General features: G+C 39.5%; 1 protein-coding gene across 7 annotated transcripts in view; it reads right to left on the bottom strand.

Moving 5' to 3' along the window:
* NTM (neurotrimin) overlaps positions 1-26,769 on the bottom strand; it is a 982,933-nt gene that overhangs the window by 560,418 nt on the left and 395,746 nt on the right. Inside the window, exon 2 of one of the 7 annotated variants that reach the window (XM_058446581.1) lies at positions 21,626-22,205. The exons of the other annotated variants lie outside the window; for them this stretch is intronic. Within the exon in view, the coding sequence (XP_058302564.1) occupies positions 21,626-21,653 (28 nt within the window). The 5' untranslated portion in view covers positions 21,654-22,205. The remainder of the gene's footprint in view (positions 1-21,625; positions 22,206-26,769) is intronic. 7 annotated transcript variants of the gene reach the window in all.

The following is a 26,769-nucleotide window of genomic DNA, read 5'->3' as shown; positions in this document are numbered from 1 at the left end:
TATTAATCACACTCACTCACTACACTTAACAAAAGGATAAACACAAACAAAAACAAGCAAGCAAAAATGATACTGTCCTTGCCTTTAGAAAGATAACACTGTATTGGATTCAAGAAAATAACTCCTCCTTAGCCAGAATATCTGCAAGAACCTTATTCATCTTGATGTTGGGAGTTGTTTGCTTTATCATACACCTTACTACTTTATTATACACTTAGATTAAAGTCAATAGGCTGAAACTAGCTTTGACCTCCTCTTGCTGGTTAAAATGATTATGCAAAAATCATTGGACTTGCAGAGACAAAGCCTTAGTTTTGTTGTTTTTTTTTGCCAACTTGTACACGTAGGCACTGCACTAAATTACTTTGAACTTGTTTTCTCACAATAACACCCATAACACAGGGTAACTTCAAAGATCAAATGTGTTTTGTAAACCTTAAAGCATTAATACTAATTAGTAGTTATTGCTGCTATTTGTATTCTGAGTGTGATAGAGATTGCTCCAAAGGTATTTCCGAATGATTAAAACAAACTTCGCAGTGCAGATCTGAATGTTTCTCTTTTCTCCTTATTTGCAACTTTAATCTGTGCCTCTTGACTCACACATCTGGGACCAAAGGGCAATTCTGATGCTAGTAACTGCTGAAATTGCTATGGAGCGAATTCCCACAGGACTTACTGTCTTGTGAACTGTAAGAGGACTAGATATTAGCCACAGGGTTTTTTTGGTCCAGGACCAGAAAGTGGGGAATCTTAAGGCAAGCCTATTCCACAACAGTCTGTGAGGACCCCAGGTGAAGGTCAACATTGCAACATTTGCCTACTTTGAATGGCCTGACTCTCTCAAATGACCAGGAAGCCTAGAAGTGGCTGAATACATGGGATGCATCCTTCTTGCCTCTGAGGCCAAGAGGGTAAAAGGAAATGTGTGTCTGTAGGGGAGACTTTACTATTTTTATACCACCCAGAGTAAGAGACCACTTTATCTCCCCTAACCTGTGTAGTAATTTCACAACATTACCTGAATCCCAATGTATTGAAGAAGAAAAATAATAGATTATCAAGATTCAGAAATGTCATTGCAATATGATGGTGCAATAAGACACGTGCAAAATGGCATGTGTTTTTCTCATCAGTCTATCCTGGAATAGAGCAAACCCACTCAGGCTCAGGTCTCTCTTCAGCTTGCCCAAATAATTTTCTATGATTTGCTCGGATTTTATCTTGATCTTATCAATCTTTTTCTCCATATGAAATATTTTTATTTGCATATTAAACTTCCATGTCCATATTCATAATTGTCATCTTCTTATCCTTTTAGTCTGTACTTTGAAATATAATTTACACTTTTATTGTAGGCCACTAATTTGAGTCTCAACGGTGACACTTTCTCTTTTAATTTAACTACAAAATGTGTTGTTTACTTCATTGAGAAGCATGCTTTTATTTTATTTTATTTTATTTTTTTGAGATGGAGTCTTGCTGTGTCGCCCAGGCTGGAGTGCAGTGGCGCGATCTCGGCTCACTGCAAGCTCTGCCTCCCAGGTTCACGCCATTCTCCTGCCTCAGCCTCCTGAGTAGCTGGGACTACAGGCGCCCACCACTACGCCTGGCTAATTTTATTGTATTTTTAGTAGAGACGGGGTTTCACAGTGTTAGCCAGGATGGTCTCGATCTCCTGACCTCATGATCCACCCGCCTCAGCCTCCCAAAGTGCTGGGATTACAGGCGTGAGCCACCGCGCCCAGCCCATGCTTTCTTCTTTTTTTTTTTAACTGCAGCAATACTTCTGAGCTCCACTTAAATCTTCTTCTTTATTATTATTATTATTTTTAAATTCACTTTGTCATCTTTAGCAGCTCTATTTCACTGGGCATGTGTCTTTTTAAAATACTCTAACTGCGATGAAATTTCCGAATTCTATTTAACTATATAACTTTAGGAACTCTTGTATAGGGGGAACCAGTCACTTACAAAGGAAAAAGAAATAGAATCATCGGCAACACAGGAAACTAGAAGAAACATAACATCCAGTGATGACTGAGAGAAAAGGACTGCAATACACTAGACTCCTGTGTTCAGGCAAGATGTCATTCACTTGCCAGAGCAGAAGAAAGATTTCGAGAGTTGGCACTAATTCAGAGAGTGCTCCACGCAGAGACCCCGGACCCCTGGAAGGAAACATTCAAGAACAGCTCAGCAAACGGGTAATGAGCCAGAACAGAGACCACAGGGAGGGAGGGGTGAGGAAGAAGAAACGAGGGTGAGAAATAAGCGCCTCTCTATCTTCCTTCCCAGGTGGCTAGGGAGAGATTGCCCGAGAATGTGTTCAAACCCACCCTTGAAAAGGAGAGCATGGACCCCCAGAAAGTCTAAATGCTGCCTAGAACACTGCATTATAACTAGAACTTTAAGTTGGAAGAAAATAAAGTGGGAGAAGCACCCTAAAAAATACCAAAGATTTGCTGTGAGGTAAGTGGGGAGGAGGAAGAAACAGTTCCCAAACATTACGTCTCATGAGGGAGGATGGGAAAGGAAATTGGGCATTTTGATGGGTGAAAGTCAATCTTGGTGAGGAAATTGTATTTTATGTTGTTTTCAAACAATAGAGAGAAAACACGTCTGATTGTGTCAGCGGAGAAGACGATAACTGTTAATAACGTAGAATGGAAGGTCTAAAAATACGAAAGAATGTCTACCAATGACTCAGTCAAAAAATTAAAATAAATTTTAAAAATTACAAATAAAAATACAAAAGAGAGCCATCGAACGGATAAAGATTAAGATGTATTAGGTATAAATCTCCATATACTATATAACATATAGCAATTAAATAAAATGAAATGATCCATAAGGTAGGAAGGATCTGACAAAAATAATTATAATGGGAAAGAGTAATAAATTTTTTTAAGTTGGCATAGTTCATTAAAAAGTAACAGTAAGAGGCCGGGCGCGGTGGCTCACGCTTGTAATCCCAGCACTTTGGGAGGCCGAGGCGGGCAGATCACGAGGTCAGGAGATCGAGACCACGGTGAAACCCCGTCTCTATTAAAAATACTAAAAATTAGCCGGGCGTGGTGGCGGGCGCCTGTAGTCCCAGCTACTCGGAGAGGCTGAGGCAGGAGAATGGCGTGAACCCAGGAGGCGGAGCTTGCAGTGAGCTGAGATTGCGCCACTGCACTCCAGCCTGGGCAACAGAGCGAGACTCCGTCTCAAAAAAAAAAAAAAAAAAAAAAAGTAACAGTAAGAACATAGATGAATTGAAGAATATAGTAACATCTTAAGAAATTACAGAAAGAACAACAAAATAATTAAACAGACCTAAAATGAAGGACTTAACATGGATATGATCAAGAATTAAAAACAAACAAAGGAACAAATTAAAAAGAGTAGGGGAGAAAATTCAAATGCCAGTTCATTGAAAAGTCCTTTGTGAGCCTGATGAAGAAGAAAACAGAGAAAACAATTATAGACACAATTAGGACTGAGAAAAGAGAAAGAAGAAAAAATCACAACAAAACACTGAGTCCAGACAGATTGAAGTGTTTTATAAGAATACTATGTGAAACTCAATCACAACGTAGACAAAATGGATGCTATCCTAGCGAAATGCTAACTACCAAAATTCATCTAGAAAGTAGAAATGCTGAACAGATCAACTTAAGCACCTGTCATTTTTAGTAGGCACGAGGACCAGAAGGGTTCACAGCTGAGATTCAACTAACCTTTAAATTCCTACAATATTTAAACTATCCCATGGCATAGAAAACAATAAAACTTCCAAATTTGGTTTAAAAATCCAGTATTGGCCGAGTGCCGTGGCTCACGCCCAATCCCAGCACTTTGGGATGCCAAGATGGGAGGATCACGAGGTCAAGAGATCCAGACCATCCTGGCCAGCATGGTGAAACCCGGTCTGTACTAAAAATACAAAAATTAGCTGGGCGTGGTGCTGTGTGCCTGTAGCCCCAGCTACTCCAAAGGCTGAGGCAGGAGAATCACTTGAACCCAGCAGGAGGAGAAGGAGGCTGCAGAGAGCGGAGCTCATGCCACTGCACTCCAGCCTGGTGCCGGAGAGAGACTCTGTCTCAAAAATAATAATAATAATAATAATAATAATAATAATAATACTCTTGTATTATGTTAATATTAATATCTAATAAAAATACTGTGAAGTATTTTCATGTTGGTGTATAGACACAAATATATCATTTAAATATTAGTAATAGAATTGAACAATTAACTATAAAATATTATATCATAATAAACTGTTGTTTTATCCCAAGGGTAGAGGGACTCTAAGTAAAACTATAACAGAATTAAAAGGTTACTGGAAGTTAGAATGGGTTGAGAACTATTTTAACTTGGGAACTTTAGAAAGTAATCTGTTTACCTTAATGAGTTTAGTTTTTGTAGTTAATATTCAAAGATTTGGTCTTAGTTATCAAACACAACAGCAAGTGAAGATTTAGTAATACTAATGCTCACAAAATAGCGTATGCATGGATGTTTATAGGAAGCCAGAGTTTATATAATTCCATTTATAAAATTTCCTCACATGAAAGAAAACATATGATAATTAAAGTTAAGCCTATTTTCAGTACTCATTAAACTAGTGTTTAGCTCAATGGACAGGAATAGCTTGTAGCCAACAGAGCCTAGTCTAAGAATGCCTCTTCAGACGTGCATCTAAACCCTTCTGCTAACCAGTGTTGATGATGGGAATAGCCTCCTGCAGGTACAATCTCTAATTTAAATGCTATCCATTGGAGCTTGACTTTAACATGTTTTCTAGTTCTCTTTTCATATTTAAATAGCATGATAAATCTAAAAGATCAATCACACAATCATGGCTGTATATTTCAAGCTCTCTGACACTAGGTTTTACTATTTTTAAAAAAATTCCCTACAGCATCTGTATTTTACTCTTTCTTTATCTTGGAGGGTGCTCAGTAATCATCTGGGTCATTAAATAAAGCCGAATTAAGCAATTGCTTTCCTCCAGCCTCTGTTGACTTTAGTAATTGTTCTCAAGAAGAATCTGAACTTGAGCATCTCTGCATTACTCTCGCCCAAACTGCAAACACAGAATTTGTAAGGCATTCGTGAGTGTAAACATGGTAAAACAGATATAACCCCAATGCACAGGTGATGTTTTTAGCTCCTCTTGTAGCTTAGTCATCTTGGCAAAACACATCAAAGTGTAGTCTGTCTAAAGATAGATGTTCCACAGAGTGAACGCTGAAGTTCCTTTGATGGATAAGGTGGTCAGCTACTAGACCTGTCTTAAAAATTTTCAAGCTAATGCCATTTTTTTCCGAGGTTGTTTAGAACTTTGGGGTCTTAACCAAACACATGCTTAAGTACTTTAGAAGATAGAAAGCTCCTCCCCGAAGAAAATGCTGGCTCTCCCTGAAAGAAACCCTGCTGTCTCCACCTGCTCTAAAGTGAGATAGCCTTCTGTCTGTCTCCTCAACTTCCCAGCAGAATGACAGCCTCCTTTCCATCTGGTATCTAAAGCATATGGTCATCACAGCAACGTAGAATGCCTGCACTACAGGTACCTGTTACAGAATTCAATCATAAACCGCCTGAACCCTGGCACATGCCAAAGGCTATGCTAGTATTTCTGATATTTGACAAAGACTGTTTAATAGGCATATCAGCCTTTATAAAACACATTCTGTCCCCTCCTAGTCCTACTTGCATTGTATTGTTAGGTTATCAGATTTAAAAAATACTGTAACCTTGTGTCCCAAATTAACCATCTTCATCAGGTCTCTATCTTAGTCTCACCTCCTCTGCAGTCTTGGGCACAAGAACAGTGTCTTTGAGCAAGACTTCTGCCTTGTTAAAAATTCTCTTGAAGAGACCATTTACCTCATTATCAAAGGTTCATTGTCCTTATAGTAAATTCTGTCTTGAGTTCTGCTCCACGAACATATTTTCTTTCAGAAAACCAGCATGCTCTTTCTTTCAGTGGAAAAGGATAATTAAGTAATACTACATAATTTCTTTGTTAGCCTTAGCTGCCAACGGCCCAGTTGTAGAATTAGCTTTCTCGGACATCTAGAAGAATTGAATCTCACTTTTGAGACTCTATCTGATCTATTTTTATCTCTGTCTCATTTTGCACTATGTTTAACTCGTTAAAATTCGTATCATCATTTCTGCTTCTGATCCGACGTTGGCCTCACCATGGCTCAGGTGCTTTCAGGTGTTTTCACTGTGCCTGTGGTTGGCTTGCCAGGCTCCCACCTGCCACTGCCCACACCCGGATATGTTACAAGGCCAGAAGCTGTACGGGTCAGCTCCAGCAAGACTGCTGGGGAAAATTATACATGCAAAGGCTAGTTGTGTCTTGCAGGTTTTATTTTCTTTTCTTTTTAAAATGATGAGTCCAGTATGTCATCAGTAAAAGAAAACCTACAAATATGTGTACCCCCCGCCCCCCACACACACGTATACACAGGAAGATTTTAAAGACTGTAGTTTTTATACATTACTATTATATCAGGTAGAGTTGACTAAGTGTCTTGCAAAGAGTGCTTACATGGGGTCTTTGATATGAGCAATAAAAATATATAAAAATATTTTTAGTAGGTTATCACTGATGAAAATATTAACACGGGTATTTGGAGAAAGAACTTGTAAAATAAGGAAAAAGCTAAAAAGATAAATTTAGAAAGATTGTGAACTCTCTAACCAACTTTATTAAGGTGTATTTTGCATGTGATAAAATGCGACCACTTAAAGTGTGCAGTTTGAAAGTGTACAATACAATTACACATATGTGTGTATATGTGTGTGTGTCACCACCACTGTAATCACCACTGTTGGACATTCCCAACACATGTCCCTCTCCAGTGTATTTCAGCAACCCCTAACCCCCAGGCCCGGACCCCAGGCAACGTGGCTTTGCTTTCTCTAGCTACAGTTTGGTTTCACCTATTCTAGAACTTTACATAATTGGAATCATATATGTTCTTTTTCAGATCTAGTTTTTTTGGCTCAGCATAATGTTTTTTGAATTTATTCCTTCTGCTTTGTGTATCAAAGTTTCTTTTCATTACTCAATAGAATTTCACTATATGAATCTAATATAAATTTTAATCTATTCACTTTCTGATGAGCATTTGAATTAGTGTTAGTTTTGGCTATCAAAAATGAAACTGCTATGAACATTTTCTTATATAAATACACAGAGATTACTAGGTCATATGTTAGTGTATGGTTAATTTTTAGAAGAAACCACCAAATTATTTTCCAAAATGGTTGTACAACTTTGACATTCCTGCCAGCAATATACGAGAATTTTACTTGTTCTCACATCCTCCTTAACACTTTCTTTTTCAGTCTTTTAAGTTCTTATTTATTCTAGAATGTGGGAAGAGGCGTTCATTGTGGTTTCAGTTTGCATTTTCTTTATGACTTGCTTGATATTGAGCCTCTTTTCATGTGATTATTGATCTTTCTCATTGGCCTTTGGTGAAGTATTTGTTTAAACATTTTACTTATTTAAAAAAAATGGATAATTTGTCTTCTCAGGATTGAGTTGTTACGACTGTTTTATAGACTATGGATACAAGTCATTCGCCAAATAAATGCATTGATAATATTGTCTTCCATTTTGTGTCTTATTTTGTCATTTCCTTTACACATCCACAGAGTAAAAGATTTCAGTTTGGATGAGGTTTAACTGCTTAAGTTTTCTTCTTCAGTTTGTCCTTTTTGTCTTGGGTCTAAGAAATATTTACCTACTCAAGGCCAACACATATTTTCTCCTATTTTTTTTTCTAGAAGTTGTATAATTATTGCTCTTATATGAACTGTGGTTCATTTTGAGTTGAGTTTTTGTGTATGACATAAGAATGGATGTTTATTCTCTCCCATATAAATATTCAGTTTTTTGAGTACCATACATTGAAAAGAGAATCTTTTTCCCCACTTAATCATCATGGCCTCCTTGGTGAAAATCAGTGGAACATATGTGTATGGCTATTTTGAGTCAGACTGTCAATTTCTCCCCAAAAATATGCTGAGATTTTGATTAGAATTTTGTTGAGCATATGTATAATTTGGGAAGCACTGACATCTCAAGACTATCATCTTCCAACCCATGGATATGGCGCACTGTGTCTTCTTTTTTATTGAGATTTCCTTTATATTTCCTCAGCAATGTTTTGTAGTTTCAAGTGAACAGTCCTATACATATCTTTAAAAATTCATTTCTAAATATTTTGTGCTTTGGATGATCCTGTAAATAGGATTTTTAATTAAATTTTCCAGTTGGTTGCTAATATACAGAAATAAACTTGATTTCTATATATTGGTATTATAATCATACAACCTTGTTAAATTCACCTATTAATATTTGTGTTTCTGTAGATTTCTTCAAATTTTCTATGTACACAAACATGCCACTCATAAATTCAGACAATTTAACATTTTTCTCTCCAATCTGTATACATATTATTCATTTTCTTACATTATTGCAATAGCTAGGACCTCCAGCTTAATAACAGACAGCAGTGGTGATAGCAGATATTCTTTTCTCGTTCTTATTCTTAGAGGGAAAGTATTCATTCCGTCCCCTACAAAGTATAATAGCTACAGGTTTTCTGTAGATTGCAATTATCAGGTTGAGAAAGTTACTTTCTTTATTTAGTTTGCTGAGAGTTTGTACCATAAACGAATGTTGAATTTATCAAATGCTTTTACCACTTCTATTGATTGTCCCCTTCATTTTATTAATATAGATTTATATCGATTGCTTTTTAAATGTTAAACCAACCTTGAATTCCTAGGATAAAATATACTTGTCATGAACTATCCCATTTATATATTTCTGGATTTAATTGTCTAATACATTGTCAAGGACTGTTGTGTCCATGTTTATGTGTAATTTGATTAATAAAGCTTTTTTCCTTGTAATTTCTTTGATTTTGATATAAGTGTAATAATGCCCTTATAAAATTAACTAAGAAGTGTTTCTTTTTTATTTCCTGAAATTATTTCTATAGATTTTTTATTATTTCCTCCTTAAATATTTTGTATAATTAACCAGTGAAGCCATGCAGACCTAGAGTTGTCTTTTTTGTGGAAATATTATATATGTATTCTATTTATTCTTGTGACTATTTTGGTAATTTTTGGTTTAGGGGAAATTTTTTCATTACATCTAATCTGACATTTATTGACCTACAGTTTTTATTATCCTTTTAATGTCTGTAGAAGTGGTAGTGATAGCTTTTCTTTCATCTCTGTTTCACTAATTATCATCTCTTCTGTATTTTATTAAGCAGCCTTCTTGGGATTTATTAATCTTGCTGATCTTTTCAAATAATAAACGTTTTCCTGTATTATAATCCTTCCATTGTCTTCACTGAATGTCCCACTTGCTCAATAAAATCTCTCCACTCTAGCTGGTCAGAACTCAAACGAACCATTAATGAATTCTAGGAGTCATCCACCACACCGTGTGCAGGTTCACCCTATGCTAATGCCTCTTCGTGCTCACCAATAAAGTCTAGAAGACCTCTGTGTCAATTTTTGCAGTCCTTTATACCTCCTTCTGCAGTCTCCTCAGACTCAGTGAATGCTGATTTCTATTTAACCTAGCAAGATGATGAGCTTCCAGAGAGTGCTTCTAGGCAGAGTGCAGAGTGGACCATGGGCTTCACTTCATCTGTTTTATTTTCTCAAGGATCACTGTCTTCATTGACTGTCATCCAATATCCGAAAAGCAATGATTCATATACTTTGTGCCATTTTCTAGTTGCTTACGGTTGAAGGGAATTTGGTACTAATCTCTCATTGCCAGAAGCAAAATTCCGGAAACCTCACTATTGGCCTTTTGATGTTTATTTTATGCTATATTTCATTAATTAATTCAACAGTATATTACTCAGTATTCGCTATGGTGGCACATATTTAACAATAATAAATTAATATATAGCATATTTAAATTGAGTTCATATATTATCATGTTCTTTTTCTTTTTCATTTATTTCACCTGGTATTTCCTGAATGTTTTCTATATATAAATTAAAATGTTTATTCAACTGAGGAAACAATTATTTATTATTCGAATATTATTCCTATTCAGTATGATTTGTTTTTATGGACTTAAATTCTCTTGAGATCAAAATTTTTATGCTTTCTACATTTTTTTTTTACTTCTTTGTTCTTTATCTTTTAATTTTGAAAAAATTCTCAAATGTGTTCTCTGCATTACTGATTAAATTTTAGATTGCTATTTCTGTCTTATACTCCTTCTCTTGAGTTTATGGTTTCCTGAAATATTTCTTGATATAATAGAGCTCTCTTTTTAAATCAGTCTGCAGTTACATCATTTTCTATTTTATCTCTTTTTCATAGTTAGTGATTTTTTTGCCTTTATGGAAATTATGTACAAGATACTTTCTAAAGTTGTCTTCTGGTTTCTGTAGTGTAAGTTTTGAAAGATTGTGTTTCCTCCCTTATATTTTAGGTGTAATGGTATTCATCTTGTAAGTACAACACAGATTCCAGCAAATCTTTTCACAAGTTCCTTATGGTTATTAGTTCTTTCTTTGTATTTAACCATCTAGAAGAAGGTATATGAAACTTAATGGGTGGGTGGATTTTCCTCCATCACAGCCTCGCCTTCCACCTGGGAACCATAAGGACCCTCTCACATTAGATTCTAAAGGCTGCTTCATGTACTTAGTCCACTTCAAACTTTTTAACATTGGTCATATTTTTGTGTTTTCATAAATATTCTCTTCATAAGGTGGAAGAGGGAAAATCAAGTGCCATGGAAATCTTGAGTATAGAAGTGTCAAGCATATTAGAAAACAACATTGAACAGAAATTAGCAGCTTGGAAGCATTCATTCACTCTCGTGTCTTCTGATAAACCCTGAAAGTCCCTGGTATTTGAATTAATGACCCAGATTCTCCTAGTGATCTCAGACCCATACACCCACTTCTTCCTAAATACCTTACTTCAGTCCTGCAGGCATCTCAAACTCCACATGTCCAAAATAAATCTCCTACATTTGAGAATGACCCATAGTCTCAAGCAGACAGCTAAGATGCTTCTTAAACAAGCCATTATCCCTCGGTGAGGTCATCTCATCTATCATTCACATCCTGGATGATCTGCCTCATGAAGATCTGCCTTCCTTATGCATTCCTCTCTGCACCTGCTGTCCCTGTGTGGCTCTCTTGTCTGGACGTTAGAATCAGGATCTAACTGGTTTCTCTGCTTCCTATTCCATGCCTCATGAATCCACCTCTCCTCCTTATTCCTGCTATTTCTAAAAGATAGATTTGGCTATGTTGTTATCCAGCTTAAACCATTTCAATATCTTCCCTTTCTCTGAAAGAGAGCATCCAGGTTTACTAACCTCAAGACTCTGAAACCTATGAAAGTGCCTGTGAACGCCCGAGGGATGTGGTGAAGGCGTAGATTCTGATATAGGGGAGTGGATGGGACTGAGATTCTGTACATCCAACACTTTCCCTGGTGACACCCATGCTGTTCCCCGTTGGACCACACTTGGTGCTTCTCTAAGGTATGTCTTCCTAATCCCATGCACCTCTAGACTGCACTCCCATTCTTTTCACCAATCTTACCCACTTACAGTTCCTAGAAAGACATCTCTGTGTGATTACTCCTATAGCTTCTCTTTTCAGAATGCCCTTTTATTCCCTCTCAACCTAAAGAATATCTGCTCCTCTTTCACCACTTGCCCTGAGTTGCAGCTTATAGTAGAATCTTTTCTTTTGTCTCCCCTGCTCCATAGGTAGACTGACTGACTTCCTCCTTGTGCCCTGGCTATCTCAGGTAGAAACTACTCTTAGAGCACATGTGATACTTTCTTAATCTATTTTGTTTATATAATTATTTTCCTTACTAGTCTGCAAAAAATAAAGGGCAGAGACTATGTTATATCATTGGTGGCAAGGGCACCATCTATCATATTGCTGGTGCTTAAAAAATATTTTTTGCAAGAAGGAATAAAGATACAATGAAATACAAGAATGAGTTGAATATTGATTGGAAATTTTGTATATAGTTGTATTAGTTTTCTACAGCTGCATAATGAATTATCACCGACAAGGCAGTTTAAAACAGCACACATTTGTTATCTCATAGTTGTTATGGGTCATAATTTCATGAGTTCTCTGCTCTGAATCTGCCCAAGCTGAAATCAAGGTGTCAGCCAGGGCTGGGATTCTCACCTGAGGTTTAGAATCCTCTTCTGGGCTCATTTGTGTGGGCAGAATTCATTTCCTGTGATGTTGGAAGTGAGGTCCTTGTGATCTTATGAGCTGTCAGCTGGGACCATTCTCAGTTCCTAGATGATTACTGTGATGTGGTTGTTGACCACATAGCCCCATCGGCATAGCCCCGTCGGCATAGCCCCGTCGGCATAGCCCCGTCGGCATATCCCCATCGGCAGTCCACAACAGTGCCGTTTGCTTCCTTCCAGGCCAGTAGGATCGTGTCTCACTGACTTCCTATTGCTCCCCAGTTTACTATGATGAAAACTTATATAATGTGATGTAATCACAGGGGTGACTATCCCACCAGCATTTACCATGTAGCATAACCTAGCCCAGGGAGCTATGATAGACTATCCCATCCTATTCACAGTTTCGGCCTTCACTCAAAGATCAAGTAGTACACCGCTGTGTACATTGGAGGGTGAAGATCTTGGATGCCATCTTAGAGTTCTCCCTACTACAATAGTTAACTGGAAAATTGAGCTAGTCATCAGAAGTTTTGGGAAAATGGGAAAGACAGTCAATATTGAAGAGGAAGATATAATGAGACTAAAGTTCCTGTACTCCATATGAATGTTACCATCACTATATGCTGGAGCTAGTTTTTATGTTTAAATTCTTCATTTTATAAATGAAAATAGAATCTGAGGAACTTGTAATTTGTGGTAGAAGCAGAATTCCTGATGACAACTAAAGTGATTGATCTTTCTTCTCTCTTGTAATTGACTTCTATTCAATTCATAATAGCAAAAAAAAAAAATCCTCAGGCTTCGAATGGTTAAGTATGTGAAAGGGACTTTACTTTGAAATTAAGTCTGATAAATCACTTTTAAGTTCCTCATTCAACTTTATCAACACCAAATAGAATCTTAAACAACTTTCAAAGAATGTAGTTGATGGCTTTTGAATTAAGACTGGAAACTTATCTTTTGGCAGATCATTCAAAGGTGGAAGACTGTGGCATTAGCTTCAGTTTAACTTTGTGGAAAACCAGTCACCAATTATCACTACAGTTTTCAGCTACATGTAGAGGTTGCATGTTTCTTCTCAACACACCCATCTGGATATTGGGATTTGAATGACAGGTGCTTAACATTATTGAACAGCCCAGGTTTACCTTTTCATCCTATGTATTGAGTGGGGTTAAACTTCTGAGCTGTGACAGTTGATGTAATGACAGTAGTATCAGTTTTCAAGTTGTAAACACTTGCTCACTTCCGGCTTATTCCCTTGGGATAGTTTCTTTCCTTCCCTGAAATCCACCAATGATCTATGCATCATAATTCAATATATTTGTCCCTCACCATGCAAGCATAATTGGGTCAAACACTTTTGCTCATAGCTAAAAACTCCTGTAGGCAATTATCAATTCCCTTTATGATTAATGTAAAATCTACAGTGTTTCTATTAATGGAAATGTGTGCTGAAGCATTCACAGTCATAAGCTGTAGATAAACCCTGTCATTACACTAATGTAATGTAAAAGTTTTTAAAGCCACCAGAAACTTGGTAGCAACTGTAATATCTTAGTATGTCAATTTGCAAGGAAACTAGAGGGAACTTGCAGTATTACTAACAATACTTTGGGAAGTCATTTTTGAAAAACTGAGGGTAAAGATTTTGGGATTTGGGGCTTTGTTATGCCATTTTTCTGAAGCAAGAACACAGAATTCGAAAGCATGCCGTGGAGAGCAGGTATCAAACTCATGCTAAGAATGGTAGCATTAGAGAAGAGCCTGGCACTGCATGCTTCCGGGTAGACTCACACTACGATCGCATGGGGTGGGGGGTGGGGAGGATGTACTCATAAAAATTGGGAGAGAAACACATGGTTTATATATCTCACAACTTTAAAAACATCCCTTAGATAATAAAAATGAATATAATTGGAATCATATTGTCCACAATAAAGATCTTCACTTAAGATGTATGTGTATGGGTATTTGCGTGCATGTGAATGTATGTGCTTTCTTTATTGAGCCTAGTATTTCTCCTTAACATTAACCCTTCCCAAACCAAGTTGTCTAGCTCAGGCCTGCAAAGAGAGGGCACTCTGCCAAGGCAGTAGTCGGCATTGGTGGAGATGTTATATGCAATATATATATAAATACACTGAGTACTTCCCTCAATAATAGAAATCAATAATTTCTTCCAAAACCTTTTCTATGTATGGCAGAAGCAACTTTCTGCCACCCAAAATTCATGATTCAACCTTTTGTAGTATATGCACTGTTGGTGCTGAGAAGCAGCTGCCCAGAGACCACTTCACCTGTCTCTTATACATTTGTATAGCCTTTACTAAGTTCTAGCAAAATGGGATCGAGCAGAAGTAATATGTACCACCTTCAAGGCTGGTCCACAAAAGCCTCCTACTCTTCTTTCTTCAGCTGGCTGGATGCTGAGGATTCAAAGGCTCTAGTGCATAGCGGAGTCACAGGACAGAAGGAACCTGGATCGCTGTGACACCATGTGGAGGAAATCTATCTTTTCTTGCCCAGGAACACTTGCACTGGAATTTATGTATAAGGAAAAATAAACACTTGTTTTGTTGTGCCATTCAATGTTGGAATTTGTTTGTTGCAGCAGCTAACATTACCCTAACCAATACAGAAGTCAAAGCCTTGAAGTAGATGCTGCCAAAAAAAAAAAAATGTCTAAAATATCTGACACCAGCTTAGCAGTTTTGTGGTAGATACTGAGGAAACAGGCCTAGCAAGCTGGAAATTGCTGCTCTGCTGTAGTGAAACATTTGGTAAAACTGTCACCCTTGTTAACGTGGAAAGCAGACCAAGTGCCTACTGAGCCCGTGCATCTCAAGGAAGTAGCAGGAAAGAGCCAGAATGCTAGCATATGTTGCTCTTCCCTCACTGTGTTTGGCAAGGTATTGCAAGAAAGATGAGTTCGAGATAGAATTAGCTGGTTTGCACACAAAAAGAAACAGAATTAAAGTATCAGAAATTTGGAGTCGCACAGGTTGGAAACAGCTTCTGGAGGACAATGTGAAATAAGACTTTAAAAACCTTTGAGCCACAAATGTCTACTAAAACTTCTCAATTAGGCAAAGTGGCAGAGCTTTGTAGTTTGAACCTAATTAAGAGTGGAGCTTCCACTCAGGTAGCCTCAAGGTACTCAGCATCACCTTGACAGAGAGAGACACAGGGGCCAGAGATATATGCAGAGAAATAAAGCAGGCCCCACAGTTGTTCCAGGAAAGAACTTCTGATGAGCTTCCTGGCCTATGGATGCTGGAAACACAATGAGCAGTGTGGGTTATCTTTGTCAAAGCACTGAGTCTGCCCTAATAAATGCACTATCCCAAATAGTCACTTATTATGCATAGCTACTCTCCCAACTTGCACCGGCTCCACATTTATCTCACATTACCACTGTGTTTTGGCACAGAAGCCTTCATTTAGCCATAGACACCATGTTGACTGAGTTTCTTACATTACTGTACATCTTGAATTAAAAGCTCCTAGAATAAATATACCAAGTATATACAATTCTTTTCATGCTGTTCTTAAGTCAGACAGAGATACAGGATACACCATGTACCAAGAATTGCTTAAGGACTACTCTTTTTGGATGGAAGAAATTATCAAAACTAGTATCCGGAAGAGATGTTCCCTAAATGACTACCTATAAGTGGTGTCAACAGAGGGAAGAGGGCAATACAGGGACTAATGTTTTTTCTTTGGGGATTTATTAAATAAAAGCAACTAAAATGACCAAATGTTTAGTCATGTTGATTTCTGCTGTCTAAAAATCACCCAAAATGTCATCTCATCTTTGCCTGACAGAGAAGTCCACTTCCAGGAAGGAGACACATAATCTTTTTCCTTGTTAAGCAAGTGATATGCACCGCAAAAACGAAAACCAAGTGAACGAATAAGTAGTTATTATTAGTTATTAAACTAAAACAAATGAACTAATAATTACACTAAACCAAGTAAACTAAATAAAGGCACCAAGCACAGATGAGTTGTAATGCTCCAAATCTAACATTTTTGGGAGACAGACATCGTTTTTCTGAATATTTTCAAATATATCTTTTTAAAACTCAGGTGACTGTTTTGCAAATTGCAGATTTGCTGGAAGCACAGCATTCCCCTGGAGGAGCCCTGTGCTGAATTATTATTGTCTAGGGATATTTGAATAGAAGCAATGGTCATACTGACTGTAAACTGGGCAGGCATTCACCTTTGGAGTGCTTATTTTCAACTCCCAAGGAAACAAAACTCCCAGAGAGATATGCATTTGCTGAACCTAGGGAAATCACTGCAGGGAACGGAGAGGAAGAGAAAGGGGAAAGGAGCTTGTGCACTCTGTTTCTCATGAGACATTATAGAATTTCTCCAGCAGCCTGAGGTTCTCTCAGAAGTTCTGAAATCCCAGTCTGTTCTGAAAGGCACACGCATCTAGGAAGAGCCCACAGCGGCACTCAGAGTGTTAACGATACTCTTATATTGAATGCTGAGGCAGATTATCTTCACCTTAAGCTTAATGCATTCCTGGAAATCACAAAGAGAACTGCTCTGAGGGCATCCCTTAATGGCAAGTTGTAGAATAAGCTCTTGCTACAATTTTTTGTGACCTCACAATTGCCTAAAACAAGGAGAAAAATTATATTTGGAGCCAAAAAATATTACACTCCTCATGTATTCCGCATGTCATGAATAAATCTCTAACAAATAGATGCTCAATTGGCCTAGGTGGAATGATACACAGTGGAGAAGACTATTTCCGAAAGAAAACAATACAAAAATGTGTACTATTTTACCAAAAAGAATTATGGCAAAGGGACTTTTGACAGTGATTTTTCCAGCTCCCTAAGAAAGTATGTTAATTGTGTGAAAAGTCAAGGATTACTGTGAATGATAAGAATGGGCTTCCCCAAGGGGAAGACAGACATGAGGAGCAAAGAAGAAATGGAGAAGCCCATCCCTGTTCTGCCTGAGATGCTACTAAGTAGAAGAAATTGAAGTTGCAAGGGGCAAAAATCAGTGCCTGAGGGGTAAGAAGCCTAATAAAATCTATGGAGATAAAGAAAATCTCTTAGAGCTGATGGGTTTCGCACTGACATTTATGAAGAATTCACTGATGATTATGTACCGTAAGCTTGGTGGAAGGTTTCAGAGCAATTTTGGAATAACATTGGAACAACAGAGAAAGGCAAAGTGAATGACACCAAGGCTATTGACTATTTTGTTTAAAAATGAGACGACGGAAGATGTCAGGAATTGGAGGTCCTTAACTGGGTCCTTGTATTTGGGCTTTAATACACTTGTGGGAATTGCACAATGAGTCCAGCAGTCATAGCTGACAGAATGATGCAGGAGGACCCAGACCATGCAATAAAACGATGGAAGATCACGCACTGCTTAGTCACCCTAAGTGAAAGCGCAGGGCAAAATGAAGTTGGAACGCAGTCAGGTTACTAACCACTCTTGGATAAAGACATTGTATTTCACAAGACAGTATGTGACTTTAGATGGCTAGGTTATGAGTTTGAGGCAGCGTATTAGCCATACCAGAATGTGAGCAGTCAGGAAGAAAAGAAAATGTTATAAGATATGGCAAAGAAATCCATTCAACTTTTTGCTGTGTGCATTCATAATTTATTTCTGATTTAAAAATGCATCAATATGAGACTAATGCTGAAAAGGGGCTACAGAAAATGCTGAACAGCAACATATATGGGGGCCATTAGTGATATGGGAAACTAAGAAAGGCTCACTTCACTTCTTGACCCATGGAAAAGTTCATAAATAAAATTTTAAAACTGCCATCTTAAGGAAAAAGAAATGTAAGCATAGGCACCCTAGTGCTATGGTTTGAACATATGTGTCGCTCTCTACTGTGTGTATTCAAACATAATCACCAAAATGATGGTAGTAAGCAGTGGGGCTTTGGGGATGTGATTAGTTCACGAGGGCTCCAAAAGAGCCTTCAGAAAGCTGCTTGGCCCTTTTTTGCCCCTCCATCCCTTACACCATGTGAGGACACAGCCTTGGCCCCTCCGGAGGACAGAGCAACAAGGCACCACCTTGGAAGCAGAGACCAGGTCCTCACCACTGACCTGCTGGCACCTTGACCTTGGACTTCCCAGCTTCCAGAACTATGAGAAATGAATTTCTATTATTTATAAGATACTCAGTCTATGATATTTTGTTCTAACATCAGGGACAGATTAAAATGCCTATCTTTTAGTTATGTCAGTACATCAGTTCTACAAACATACTGTGGATGATGTTGCAGCCATAAATATCTCTTCTCTTTGTCTAAAAAATGTCTACTCTTCAGTTAAGTATCACCTCAGATAATGCCTTCCTCTCTATGATATTTCCACCACTTCTCGGATAGAACGACCTGTTTCCTCCTTTCTCATCCTCTTGCATTTGGTCTAAACTCCATGTGTGAACTTTATATTGTTGCAAAACAAATTATCACCAATTTAACATCTTAAAGCAACACAAATTTATTATCTCACAGTTTCCTTGGATTAGGAGTCCTTATGTTCGGGCTGGGTGGTCTCCTCAGAATCTCACAAGGCTAAAGTCAAGGTGTGAGCTGGCCACATCCTCATCTAGAGACTTGGAAGTAAGGAAGGATCTGCTTTCAAGCTCCCTCTGGCTGCTGGCAGAACTATTTCCTTGCACCTGCAAGGCTGGGGTCCTGTTTTCTTGCTGGTTGTCCTTCAGTTCTAGACATGTGTTCCTTTCCCGTAGGCTGCTTCCAGACCAGCAGAAGAAGGTCTCTCTGATACCTCCCCTTTAACAGGGTTGACCTGATTAGGTCAGGCCCACCCAGGATAATCTCCTTTTTGATTAAAGGCAATTGATTAGGAATCTAGTCACAGAGGTGATGTCTCATGACACTTGCTGGCGCCTCCCACATTCAAGTTGGGGAGATTATACAGGGTGTATACAGAGGTGGGAGGACGGACTAGAGAGTCATCTTAGAATTCTGCCTACTATAAAACAAGGAACGTGTGTTATATCCCCATGTCTATTGTGGCTAGAAAATATGCATGCATACACAGTCTCTTCAGATCACAAGCTCCCTGAGGGCAGAGACTGTGTCTATTCAAATCAGGAGCTTGATAATCAGCAACTAGCAAGAGCTCAAAATACAGTAGAAATTCAATAACTTTTAAGTTAAATGGCAGTAGAAGAGCAACATAAACAAACATCAGTGAAGGTTGGGAGGATTAGGGATTAGGGATCCTAATCCTAATCCTTGGCATTAGTTTGGGAGAAAATAATGAAAAATAGATTTGAAAATGGCATCAGAAGATAGAAAAAGGAAGGTGAAAAATCCTGGGAATTATGGATGATGTCTTCTCACGATGGGGCCAATTCAGCTTGTCATGTTTCATCCAGACTTCTTCACAAAGCATATACTATTTCACACTACTATCAATAGACTGTTAAATTTCTTCTGATATCGTTTTAAATCAAAGAGAAACAAACTGACTGTCTCAGAAATGCAGGGATGAGGCTCTATACTGTACTCCCTCCTGGTCACAGAGCTTTGAGTGTCTTCCACAGGAGAGAGAAGGAGCTAAGGAAGACCTCTGAGGAGGAGATCTCTGAGCTCCAGTGTGTACACAGCTGGTGCTTGGCATGGCTGGATCTGAGACAATCGCCTTCAGTGACTCAATCACGGCATCACCGTTTTTGAAAATACTGAAATTTCTGACTCTAAAATACAGATTTGGGCCAAAAGGAGGCCTTGTAATCTTAAGCTGCTACTGGGTTTAATCAGATGATGAAGATGATTAAGGCCTAGAACATGCTCCCTGAAATCCTGAATGGTGTACCTGAATAGACTGTGGTATTAGCCTAGTCATATTCTGTGACAATTATGACTAAAACCCTGGCATCTTCATTTCCAAACCTATCATCTATGTAATGGACACAGAACAGAGCACGAAGCCTGAGACCTTCCCATCCAGCAGCACACTTACAGAATTGCATAAAAACCAAACTGCATTTTACTGCAGTCATGAACAAGGATAACATAATTGATAAAAGCTTTATGGTGAGATGGAGGCAGGAGTTTGAGAATTTCCAAGATGCCATGGAGCAGGAGACTATATTTTTTTTATTGCCAAACTTTTTTTTACAAGTTTTACAGTTGTGGTGTTTGCATTTTACAGCTCATTCTGAGCGGTGGGTCTCAAGTTTTTCTAGGCAAATGCTTAGAGGACTTTTCTTGTGAGTCACCAGTGCTACGGTAAATGTGAAAGGGGACATCATCTTGAATCCGAAGATCTGCAAAAAACCACTGTCTGGGGCACAGAAGAGCAGCAGAAAGAACAACTGCACCACACCAAAAGCCGCAGACTTTGAAAACAGGGACAGACGCATAGGGTGTCTGTTCAATGATTGATGTTTCTGATCCAATTGATTCAAGAAACAGTGGGAAATGAGAGTGAGGAAGCTGGTGGTGATGCTAATGAGGCTGATGCTGAAACTGTAAAGCAAAGTTGGGAAGTGCCAGTGTACCCAACTGGGAGAGAAAAAACAATGGAGGACTTCAGACAGATCTAGTTCAGTTTCGTGAAGCTCAGAATTTAGGGACTTCTGCACGTGGGAGCTATCATCTTCACCAACAGACTATTGATTTAATTTACCAGACATTTCTTATTAAAGAAATCTTATAACTCAGTGAAGGCAGGGCTCAGAAGTGGTCATAACCCTGGGGCCTGGAAAGGAAACACCTAATTCCTCTCAGACTTGCCTAAGAACTCAGGCAGGATAGCTGAACTGACTGCTCTTGGAAGCCTGAGACTTGTGTTTTGTCATTTGAAATGTGAGTACTTTTGTGGCTGATAGAAGGAAGAGACAAAGTCAACTGTGCTGATGACTCCAGCTCTCTCAGCCTACACTAGGTCTAGAGCTACAGCTCCTCGTCTTCCCTTTGACATTAACACTCTGAGTTTTCCACCTTTTGTGCAAAAAGAGAAGAAAGCAAAGGCCTGGGCTGCTCAGCGGGGCCTTCTGGTCTCCTCTCTCAGGGGACAGGCAAATCGGGTGACTAGAATCCCGCTACCTGGTTAGCTGGATGAAGGATTTAATTAAAACAAATGAGCACACAAAACAGTAACATGGGCAGTTTGGGAGGAACCTGTTGATCAGCCCTCCTATGTCAGTGAAAGAATGTAAGTTGGAAACATACACTGGCCCTCTTCTCCCTCTCACTGGCCCTTCTTCAGAGGGAAGGAGAGATCTGCCGGACTGGTCAGCCTGGGGGACTTCCTGAGCATATGAGCTCCTGGGCTCAGGCAAACGGTGGCGAGCAGCCTGCCAATGAAAGAAGGGCCCGGAATAGATACTATTCATTACCAGCGGCAAAGCTGATGTCATCCTTCATGTGGCTTCCCGGTGTGTTTCTCCATTGGTTTGGAATATGCAGGCAGAGATGCGTGCTTGGTGCTTCTTTCTCCTCAAGCCTTCCCTCAAGGACAGGTGGAAAAAGCACAGCATTTGACACCAAAGGCTTTGATACAAGTTACTGGCTGTGCCACCTTGTGTGCTTCTCACCAATGCTCTGAATCTCCCGGTTGCCTCGTCTGTAAAAGCGAGCTCCTGCTATCTGCTCCGCAGGCAGGATTGTGTGGAGCTCATGCAGGACAGCGTTATCCAAATGTCTGTGATTAATGAGATACACATATTTTGATCTTCCAGAGAAAAAAGGAAACGAAACAATAACTTCTTTATAAATACCAGAATAATTAGTTCCTCATGAACGCTTATTTTTCTTCTTTGTTCTTTAGTTTCTTTTTCTTTCCTCCTTGTTTGCATCCACTCTCATCTTTTTGCACTGGAGTTTCCCTGCTAGCAGTTTCAGAGGCAGAAGCTTGAAGAGGCTTTGAGTGCTTTTCTCCCTAATTGAAAGAGTAGCTTCAGTAGGAGATATTTTAGCCTTAAAAAAATGAGAAAACCAAATCATTGGAGAATAAAATAAGAACTGAAAGAATGGGGGAAAACAAAGTAATGGATTTTGAGATGGGAATAAAATGTTAAACCTAGGAAAACCTTAGGAGAGAATCTCTGTGAGGTAAGTGCAGGGGCATCAGAAAAGAAGCCAGTGGATGCTTAATAGCCTGTTGCCCTGGGAGGGAACTGCCTGGAGCACATGCTCTATGCCTGGTCTTCGTACTTGATGGTAATTCAGGTCGATGTTTACCTGCTTTTACAGACATGAAGACCCTACACCTCCCCTATTAAGGTATACTATTATCTGATAATACCAATCGCACTTAAATCATTTTATACTATTAAACATAATGGCCACTGCACATTTTCAAAAGTAATACAAAAATTTGTCTAGGGCGTATTATTTGTCCAGTCTACACTGGCCTGGGCTCTGGACCCACGGATTAGAAGTCATGGCTACTCTCTACTGGTGCTATTGGTGGCATAAATGCTTCCACTTTTGCTACAGCAACAAATAATAATAATAGAGTTCCCATGTATCAAGACATTGTGAAGCAATTTACATGACGCCTAGTTCATGTTGCTATAACAAGATACCATGAGTTTAAAACCAGTGGCCACATAGCCATTAATGATGAGGTAGCCAGTAGCTGAAGTTTCTCTAGGCAGTTATTGACTTTAGCTGTTTGTTTACCCATTGTTAGCTGTCCTGCTTACTCAGCTGCACTGCCTCACCTCAGCTTCTGCAATGATCCTATAGATAGCATTTCACCCTGATGTATGGATCACAGGACGTTGGCGAAGTTGTTTTTCCGTAACTCAAGACTCAGCTCTGAATTCAGCTCAAACCAGTCCTGAATTACGTTTTCCCAGCCAGGCACAGTGGCTCACACCTGTAATCCCAGCACTTTGAGAGGCCGAGGCAGGCGGATCACCTGAGGTTGGGAATTCGAGACCAGCTTGACCAACATGGAGAAACCCGTCTGTAATAAAGTTTGCAAGTGTTCAATGGGTGAACATTTGATGTCAGAAGGCTGGAACTCTAACCGTGGACCAAAAAATAAAAAATTAAAAACTTAAAAAAAAAAGGAAGTCCTCAAATAGCCTGATCCATGGACACTGGAATTTCCTCCATCCCAGCCAATCAACACATGACCCCTCGTCACCCACTCCCCATCCCCCTGGTCCTATCCTAAAACTACCCTACGAATGATCCATCGAGAGGTGGATTTGAGACTTGCTCTGTCTCCTCGCTTGGATGTCTCATGAATAAAGCCTTTCTCTGCTGCAAATCTCGAAGTCTCAGGGATTGGTTTGCCACGTGTCAGGCAAATGGGCCTGGTTCAGTAAAAAGGCTGAGGGGCTTAAAAGACGAAAATTTGTTTCTCAAATTTGTTTCTCACAGTTCTGGATGCTGGAAAGTCGAGGTCACAGTGCCGGTAGATTCTGTGTCTGGCGAGGACCCGTTTCCTGGTTTGCAGAGGCTTTTCTTTCCTTTGTGTCCTCACATTGCTCTAACCTCTGTCTTTTCTTATGACTCACAAATCCTGCCATGGGCGCTTCTCCCTCCTGAGCTCATCAAAACTTAATCGCCTCCCAGAGTCCCCCTCCTAAGACTGTCCCACTGGGGGTTGGGTTAGGGTTTCAATATAAATTTGGGGGAGACACAAACATGTAGTCCACAGCATGTAGATTTTCTTTTTTTCTCTTTTTTTGTAGGGATAGGATCTTGCTATGTTGCCTAAACTGGTTTTGAACTCCTGGCCTCATGCAATCCTCCTGCCTCAGCCTCCCAAGCTGCTGGGGTTCCAGGCATGAGCCACTGTGGCTGGCCAATGCATGGATATTCTTGTTTAATTCTTACAACAATCCTATGAGGTAAGATTGTTGAACTCTTTTTGGATTTGAAGAAACCATATTTGGTTAAGTAATTTGTCTTTGAGAATTTAGTAAATCGGGAATCTGGAGCCTGAACTGTTGATCCTTACATGAGATTTGCTTACTGCCTTGTCCAAAAGCAGACACACACAGAGAGATGACTGAAATAGTTAACTGACATTTACTTGCTATATTAGTGAATAATTTAAACATTAAAAAATAGGAGCTAAGACAAAGCAAAAAATATACGGTTGTGGTAACAAAGCCACTGGGAAAAAAGGACGGGAAATATCCTAGTGAAGGTGAAGTGAGAAGAAAAATGAAATTAAGAAAGGGATCAAGAGGCTGGGGCTGAATATTTATGGGACCCGTTACTCATGTGGCAGTGACTCAAATGGGATGTGTAAGAATGAATAGAATCTGATTGAAAAGGAAAATCATCAGTGGAAAGGGGAGAGAACGCCTTGCCATAAATAATGTCATTTATATTTTTAAAATCACACATATATATAACCCAAGGAAGGAAAATGCTTCAATAAAATAATAACTCAAGGACAGGTGGAATAATGGAGGCTGCTCTGTCTGAGTTCTGCGGTTGATAACTGTACAAACGAAAGATTCTCAGCAGAAGGGGGGGCCTGCTCTGTGACCCCTGGAAATGTCAGTGTTATGAATGAGCCCCAGAGTTCCTGCTCAAATACCAGTTTATAATGACAGCCTTGACGTACCTCCGTGTGTGGCGAGGTGACAAGCTGGCTCTCCCTCGCTCCTCGGTGCATCTGATTTTGCTGCCATTCTGTCACATCGCCCTCTGCACCTGGGCTGACCACAGCCTAGTCCTGCTGCACTCTCGGCTCCTGGGCCCTGATCCCTGAACACCCAGCATCAGACCTGAGCTTCTGGAGATGGGTGCTATGCTACTTGGATGCTGGTCATCAACTCCTCAAGTGAAAATGCAACCCGCTTTGCTTCCCATCACACAGGAACTATTTAAACCCAAAGGGCATATATGGACACATGAGAGCAAGTGGTCATTCTTTCCTTAAGTGAGGAAAGAGAAACAGCTGGCTGCTGTCTGAGCTGTGTGAGGTATGCAGGTCTAAAAAGACAAGAGTATGGGACCTCAGTCAGCCCCCTCCATGCCCAGGGCAATTGTTTAGTCATTTTGTTCCTAACCAGCTGCCTCACCCATTATATTCAGGTCCCTGGAATTTCTGATACAAAGAACAATGTACAGCTAATCAATAGCTTATGTTATTTTAATGTAAATTATTGGTAATCAACTCAGAAACTGCCTCTTCTTTTCCTTTAAGAATCCACTTGTAACTGCAGCTAATGGGTGTGTATATTCAGGGCTCCTTGAATCTATGCTCTGGGGTTGCAGTCCTCGATCTTGGCTAAACACTCTACTTAGATTAACTCTTCTTAGATTGACATGAGCAAATGTTTCCTGAGTGTCTGCTTTGCTGCAGGTGCTGAGCTGTGGATGGGGTATGACTGTGAAGCCGGGCTCGGTGCCTGGCCTCGTGATTATATTTTGGTGAAGGACACATGACATAAAGCCAAATGATCAGAAGAATAAGGAAGATGGCTGTATACATGGTCCATGTTATACATGAGATAAATAGGACATGTACTAATGAATACAGGACGTGGGGCTGGGTTGATTTACATGAAGCTTTGGGGGAAATTTTCCTAGAAGAGATTATACATAAGCCGAGGCCTACAGGATAAGATAGAAAAACTTCCAGGAAGAGGAAACTGAGTGCAAAGGCCCTAGAGAGATGGGGGTTGAACCTGGCGTAGTCTCTGAAGGTGCGGCGCCCTGGACTGTAATGAAGAGTGAGAGGACAGGAGTTTGATAAGCGGAAGTCAAATCACAAATCATAAAGGTATTTAGATTTAGGCCCCGACTGGAGGTTGGTTTTACTTTCAGAGCCACGGAAAGCCTTGGGAAGGTTGAAGAAGGGCAATAATGGCATTAGCTTTGCATTTTAAAGTGATCAGGCTGGCTGCTTTGTGGAGAATGGATTGGTATGAGCACCAGGAGAAGCGGGGAGTGGATTTGTCCCAGGAAGACAGCTCTCATACAGAGCATTCTTTAAGTGGCTTTCAGGATGTAACTGAAGAGGCACCGGCTGGGCTCCACTACAAGTGAGCGGCAAGAACTTTGGCGTGTCTTCTACTCTTCCTGGTTCTCAAGCCTCACCTGGATGAAATGATCACAGCTCCCTTATAGGATAGCTGTGATGATTTAATCAGATGGTGTGTGTGACGTGTCCAGCACATAGTGATCACTCATCGTGTTAGAGGTTAGCTCTCTTTAACTGTTGTGATGTCTCTGGGGCATCTGTGAGGAGGGAGCTCCTGGGAAGGTGAGGACAAGGTGATTTGTAGGAAACAGCAACTTCAAGTCATGTTCTCCCGTTAATCTCGTCAACTGGTAGCTCCAAAACATAGCTGTCAACAGGCATCAATTATACCCCATGTAATTGCACACATGATTTTATTTAATTCTCACAATAGTCTTGCAATGCAGACATTACTGTATTATATAATTATCCCCTTTTTTGATATCAGAAAATTGTAGTCCACAGAGGTTAGGTAATTTACTCAAGGTTACCCAGTTAGTGGCAGAGCCAAAATTCAGTCCAGATCTGTTGGAATCCAAA

The sequence above is a fragment of the Hylobates moloch genome, unplaced genomic scaffold (assembly GCF_009828535.3).
Source record: "Hylobates moloch isolate HMO894 unplaced genomic scaffold, HMol_V3 SCAFFOLD_11, whole genome shotgun sequence".
NCBI classification, from domain to species: Eukaryota; Metazoa; Chordata; class Mammalia; order Primates; family Hylobatidae; genus Hylobates; species Hylobates moloch.
This window is presented reverse-complemented; position numbering and strand designations above follow the sequence as displayed.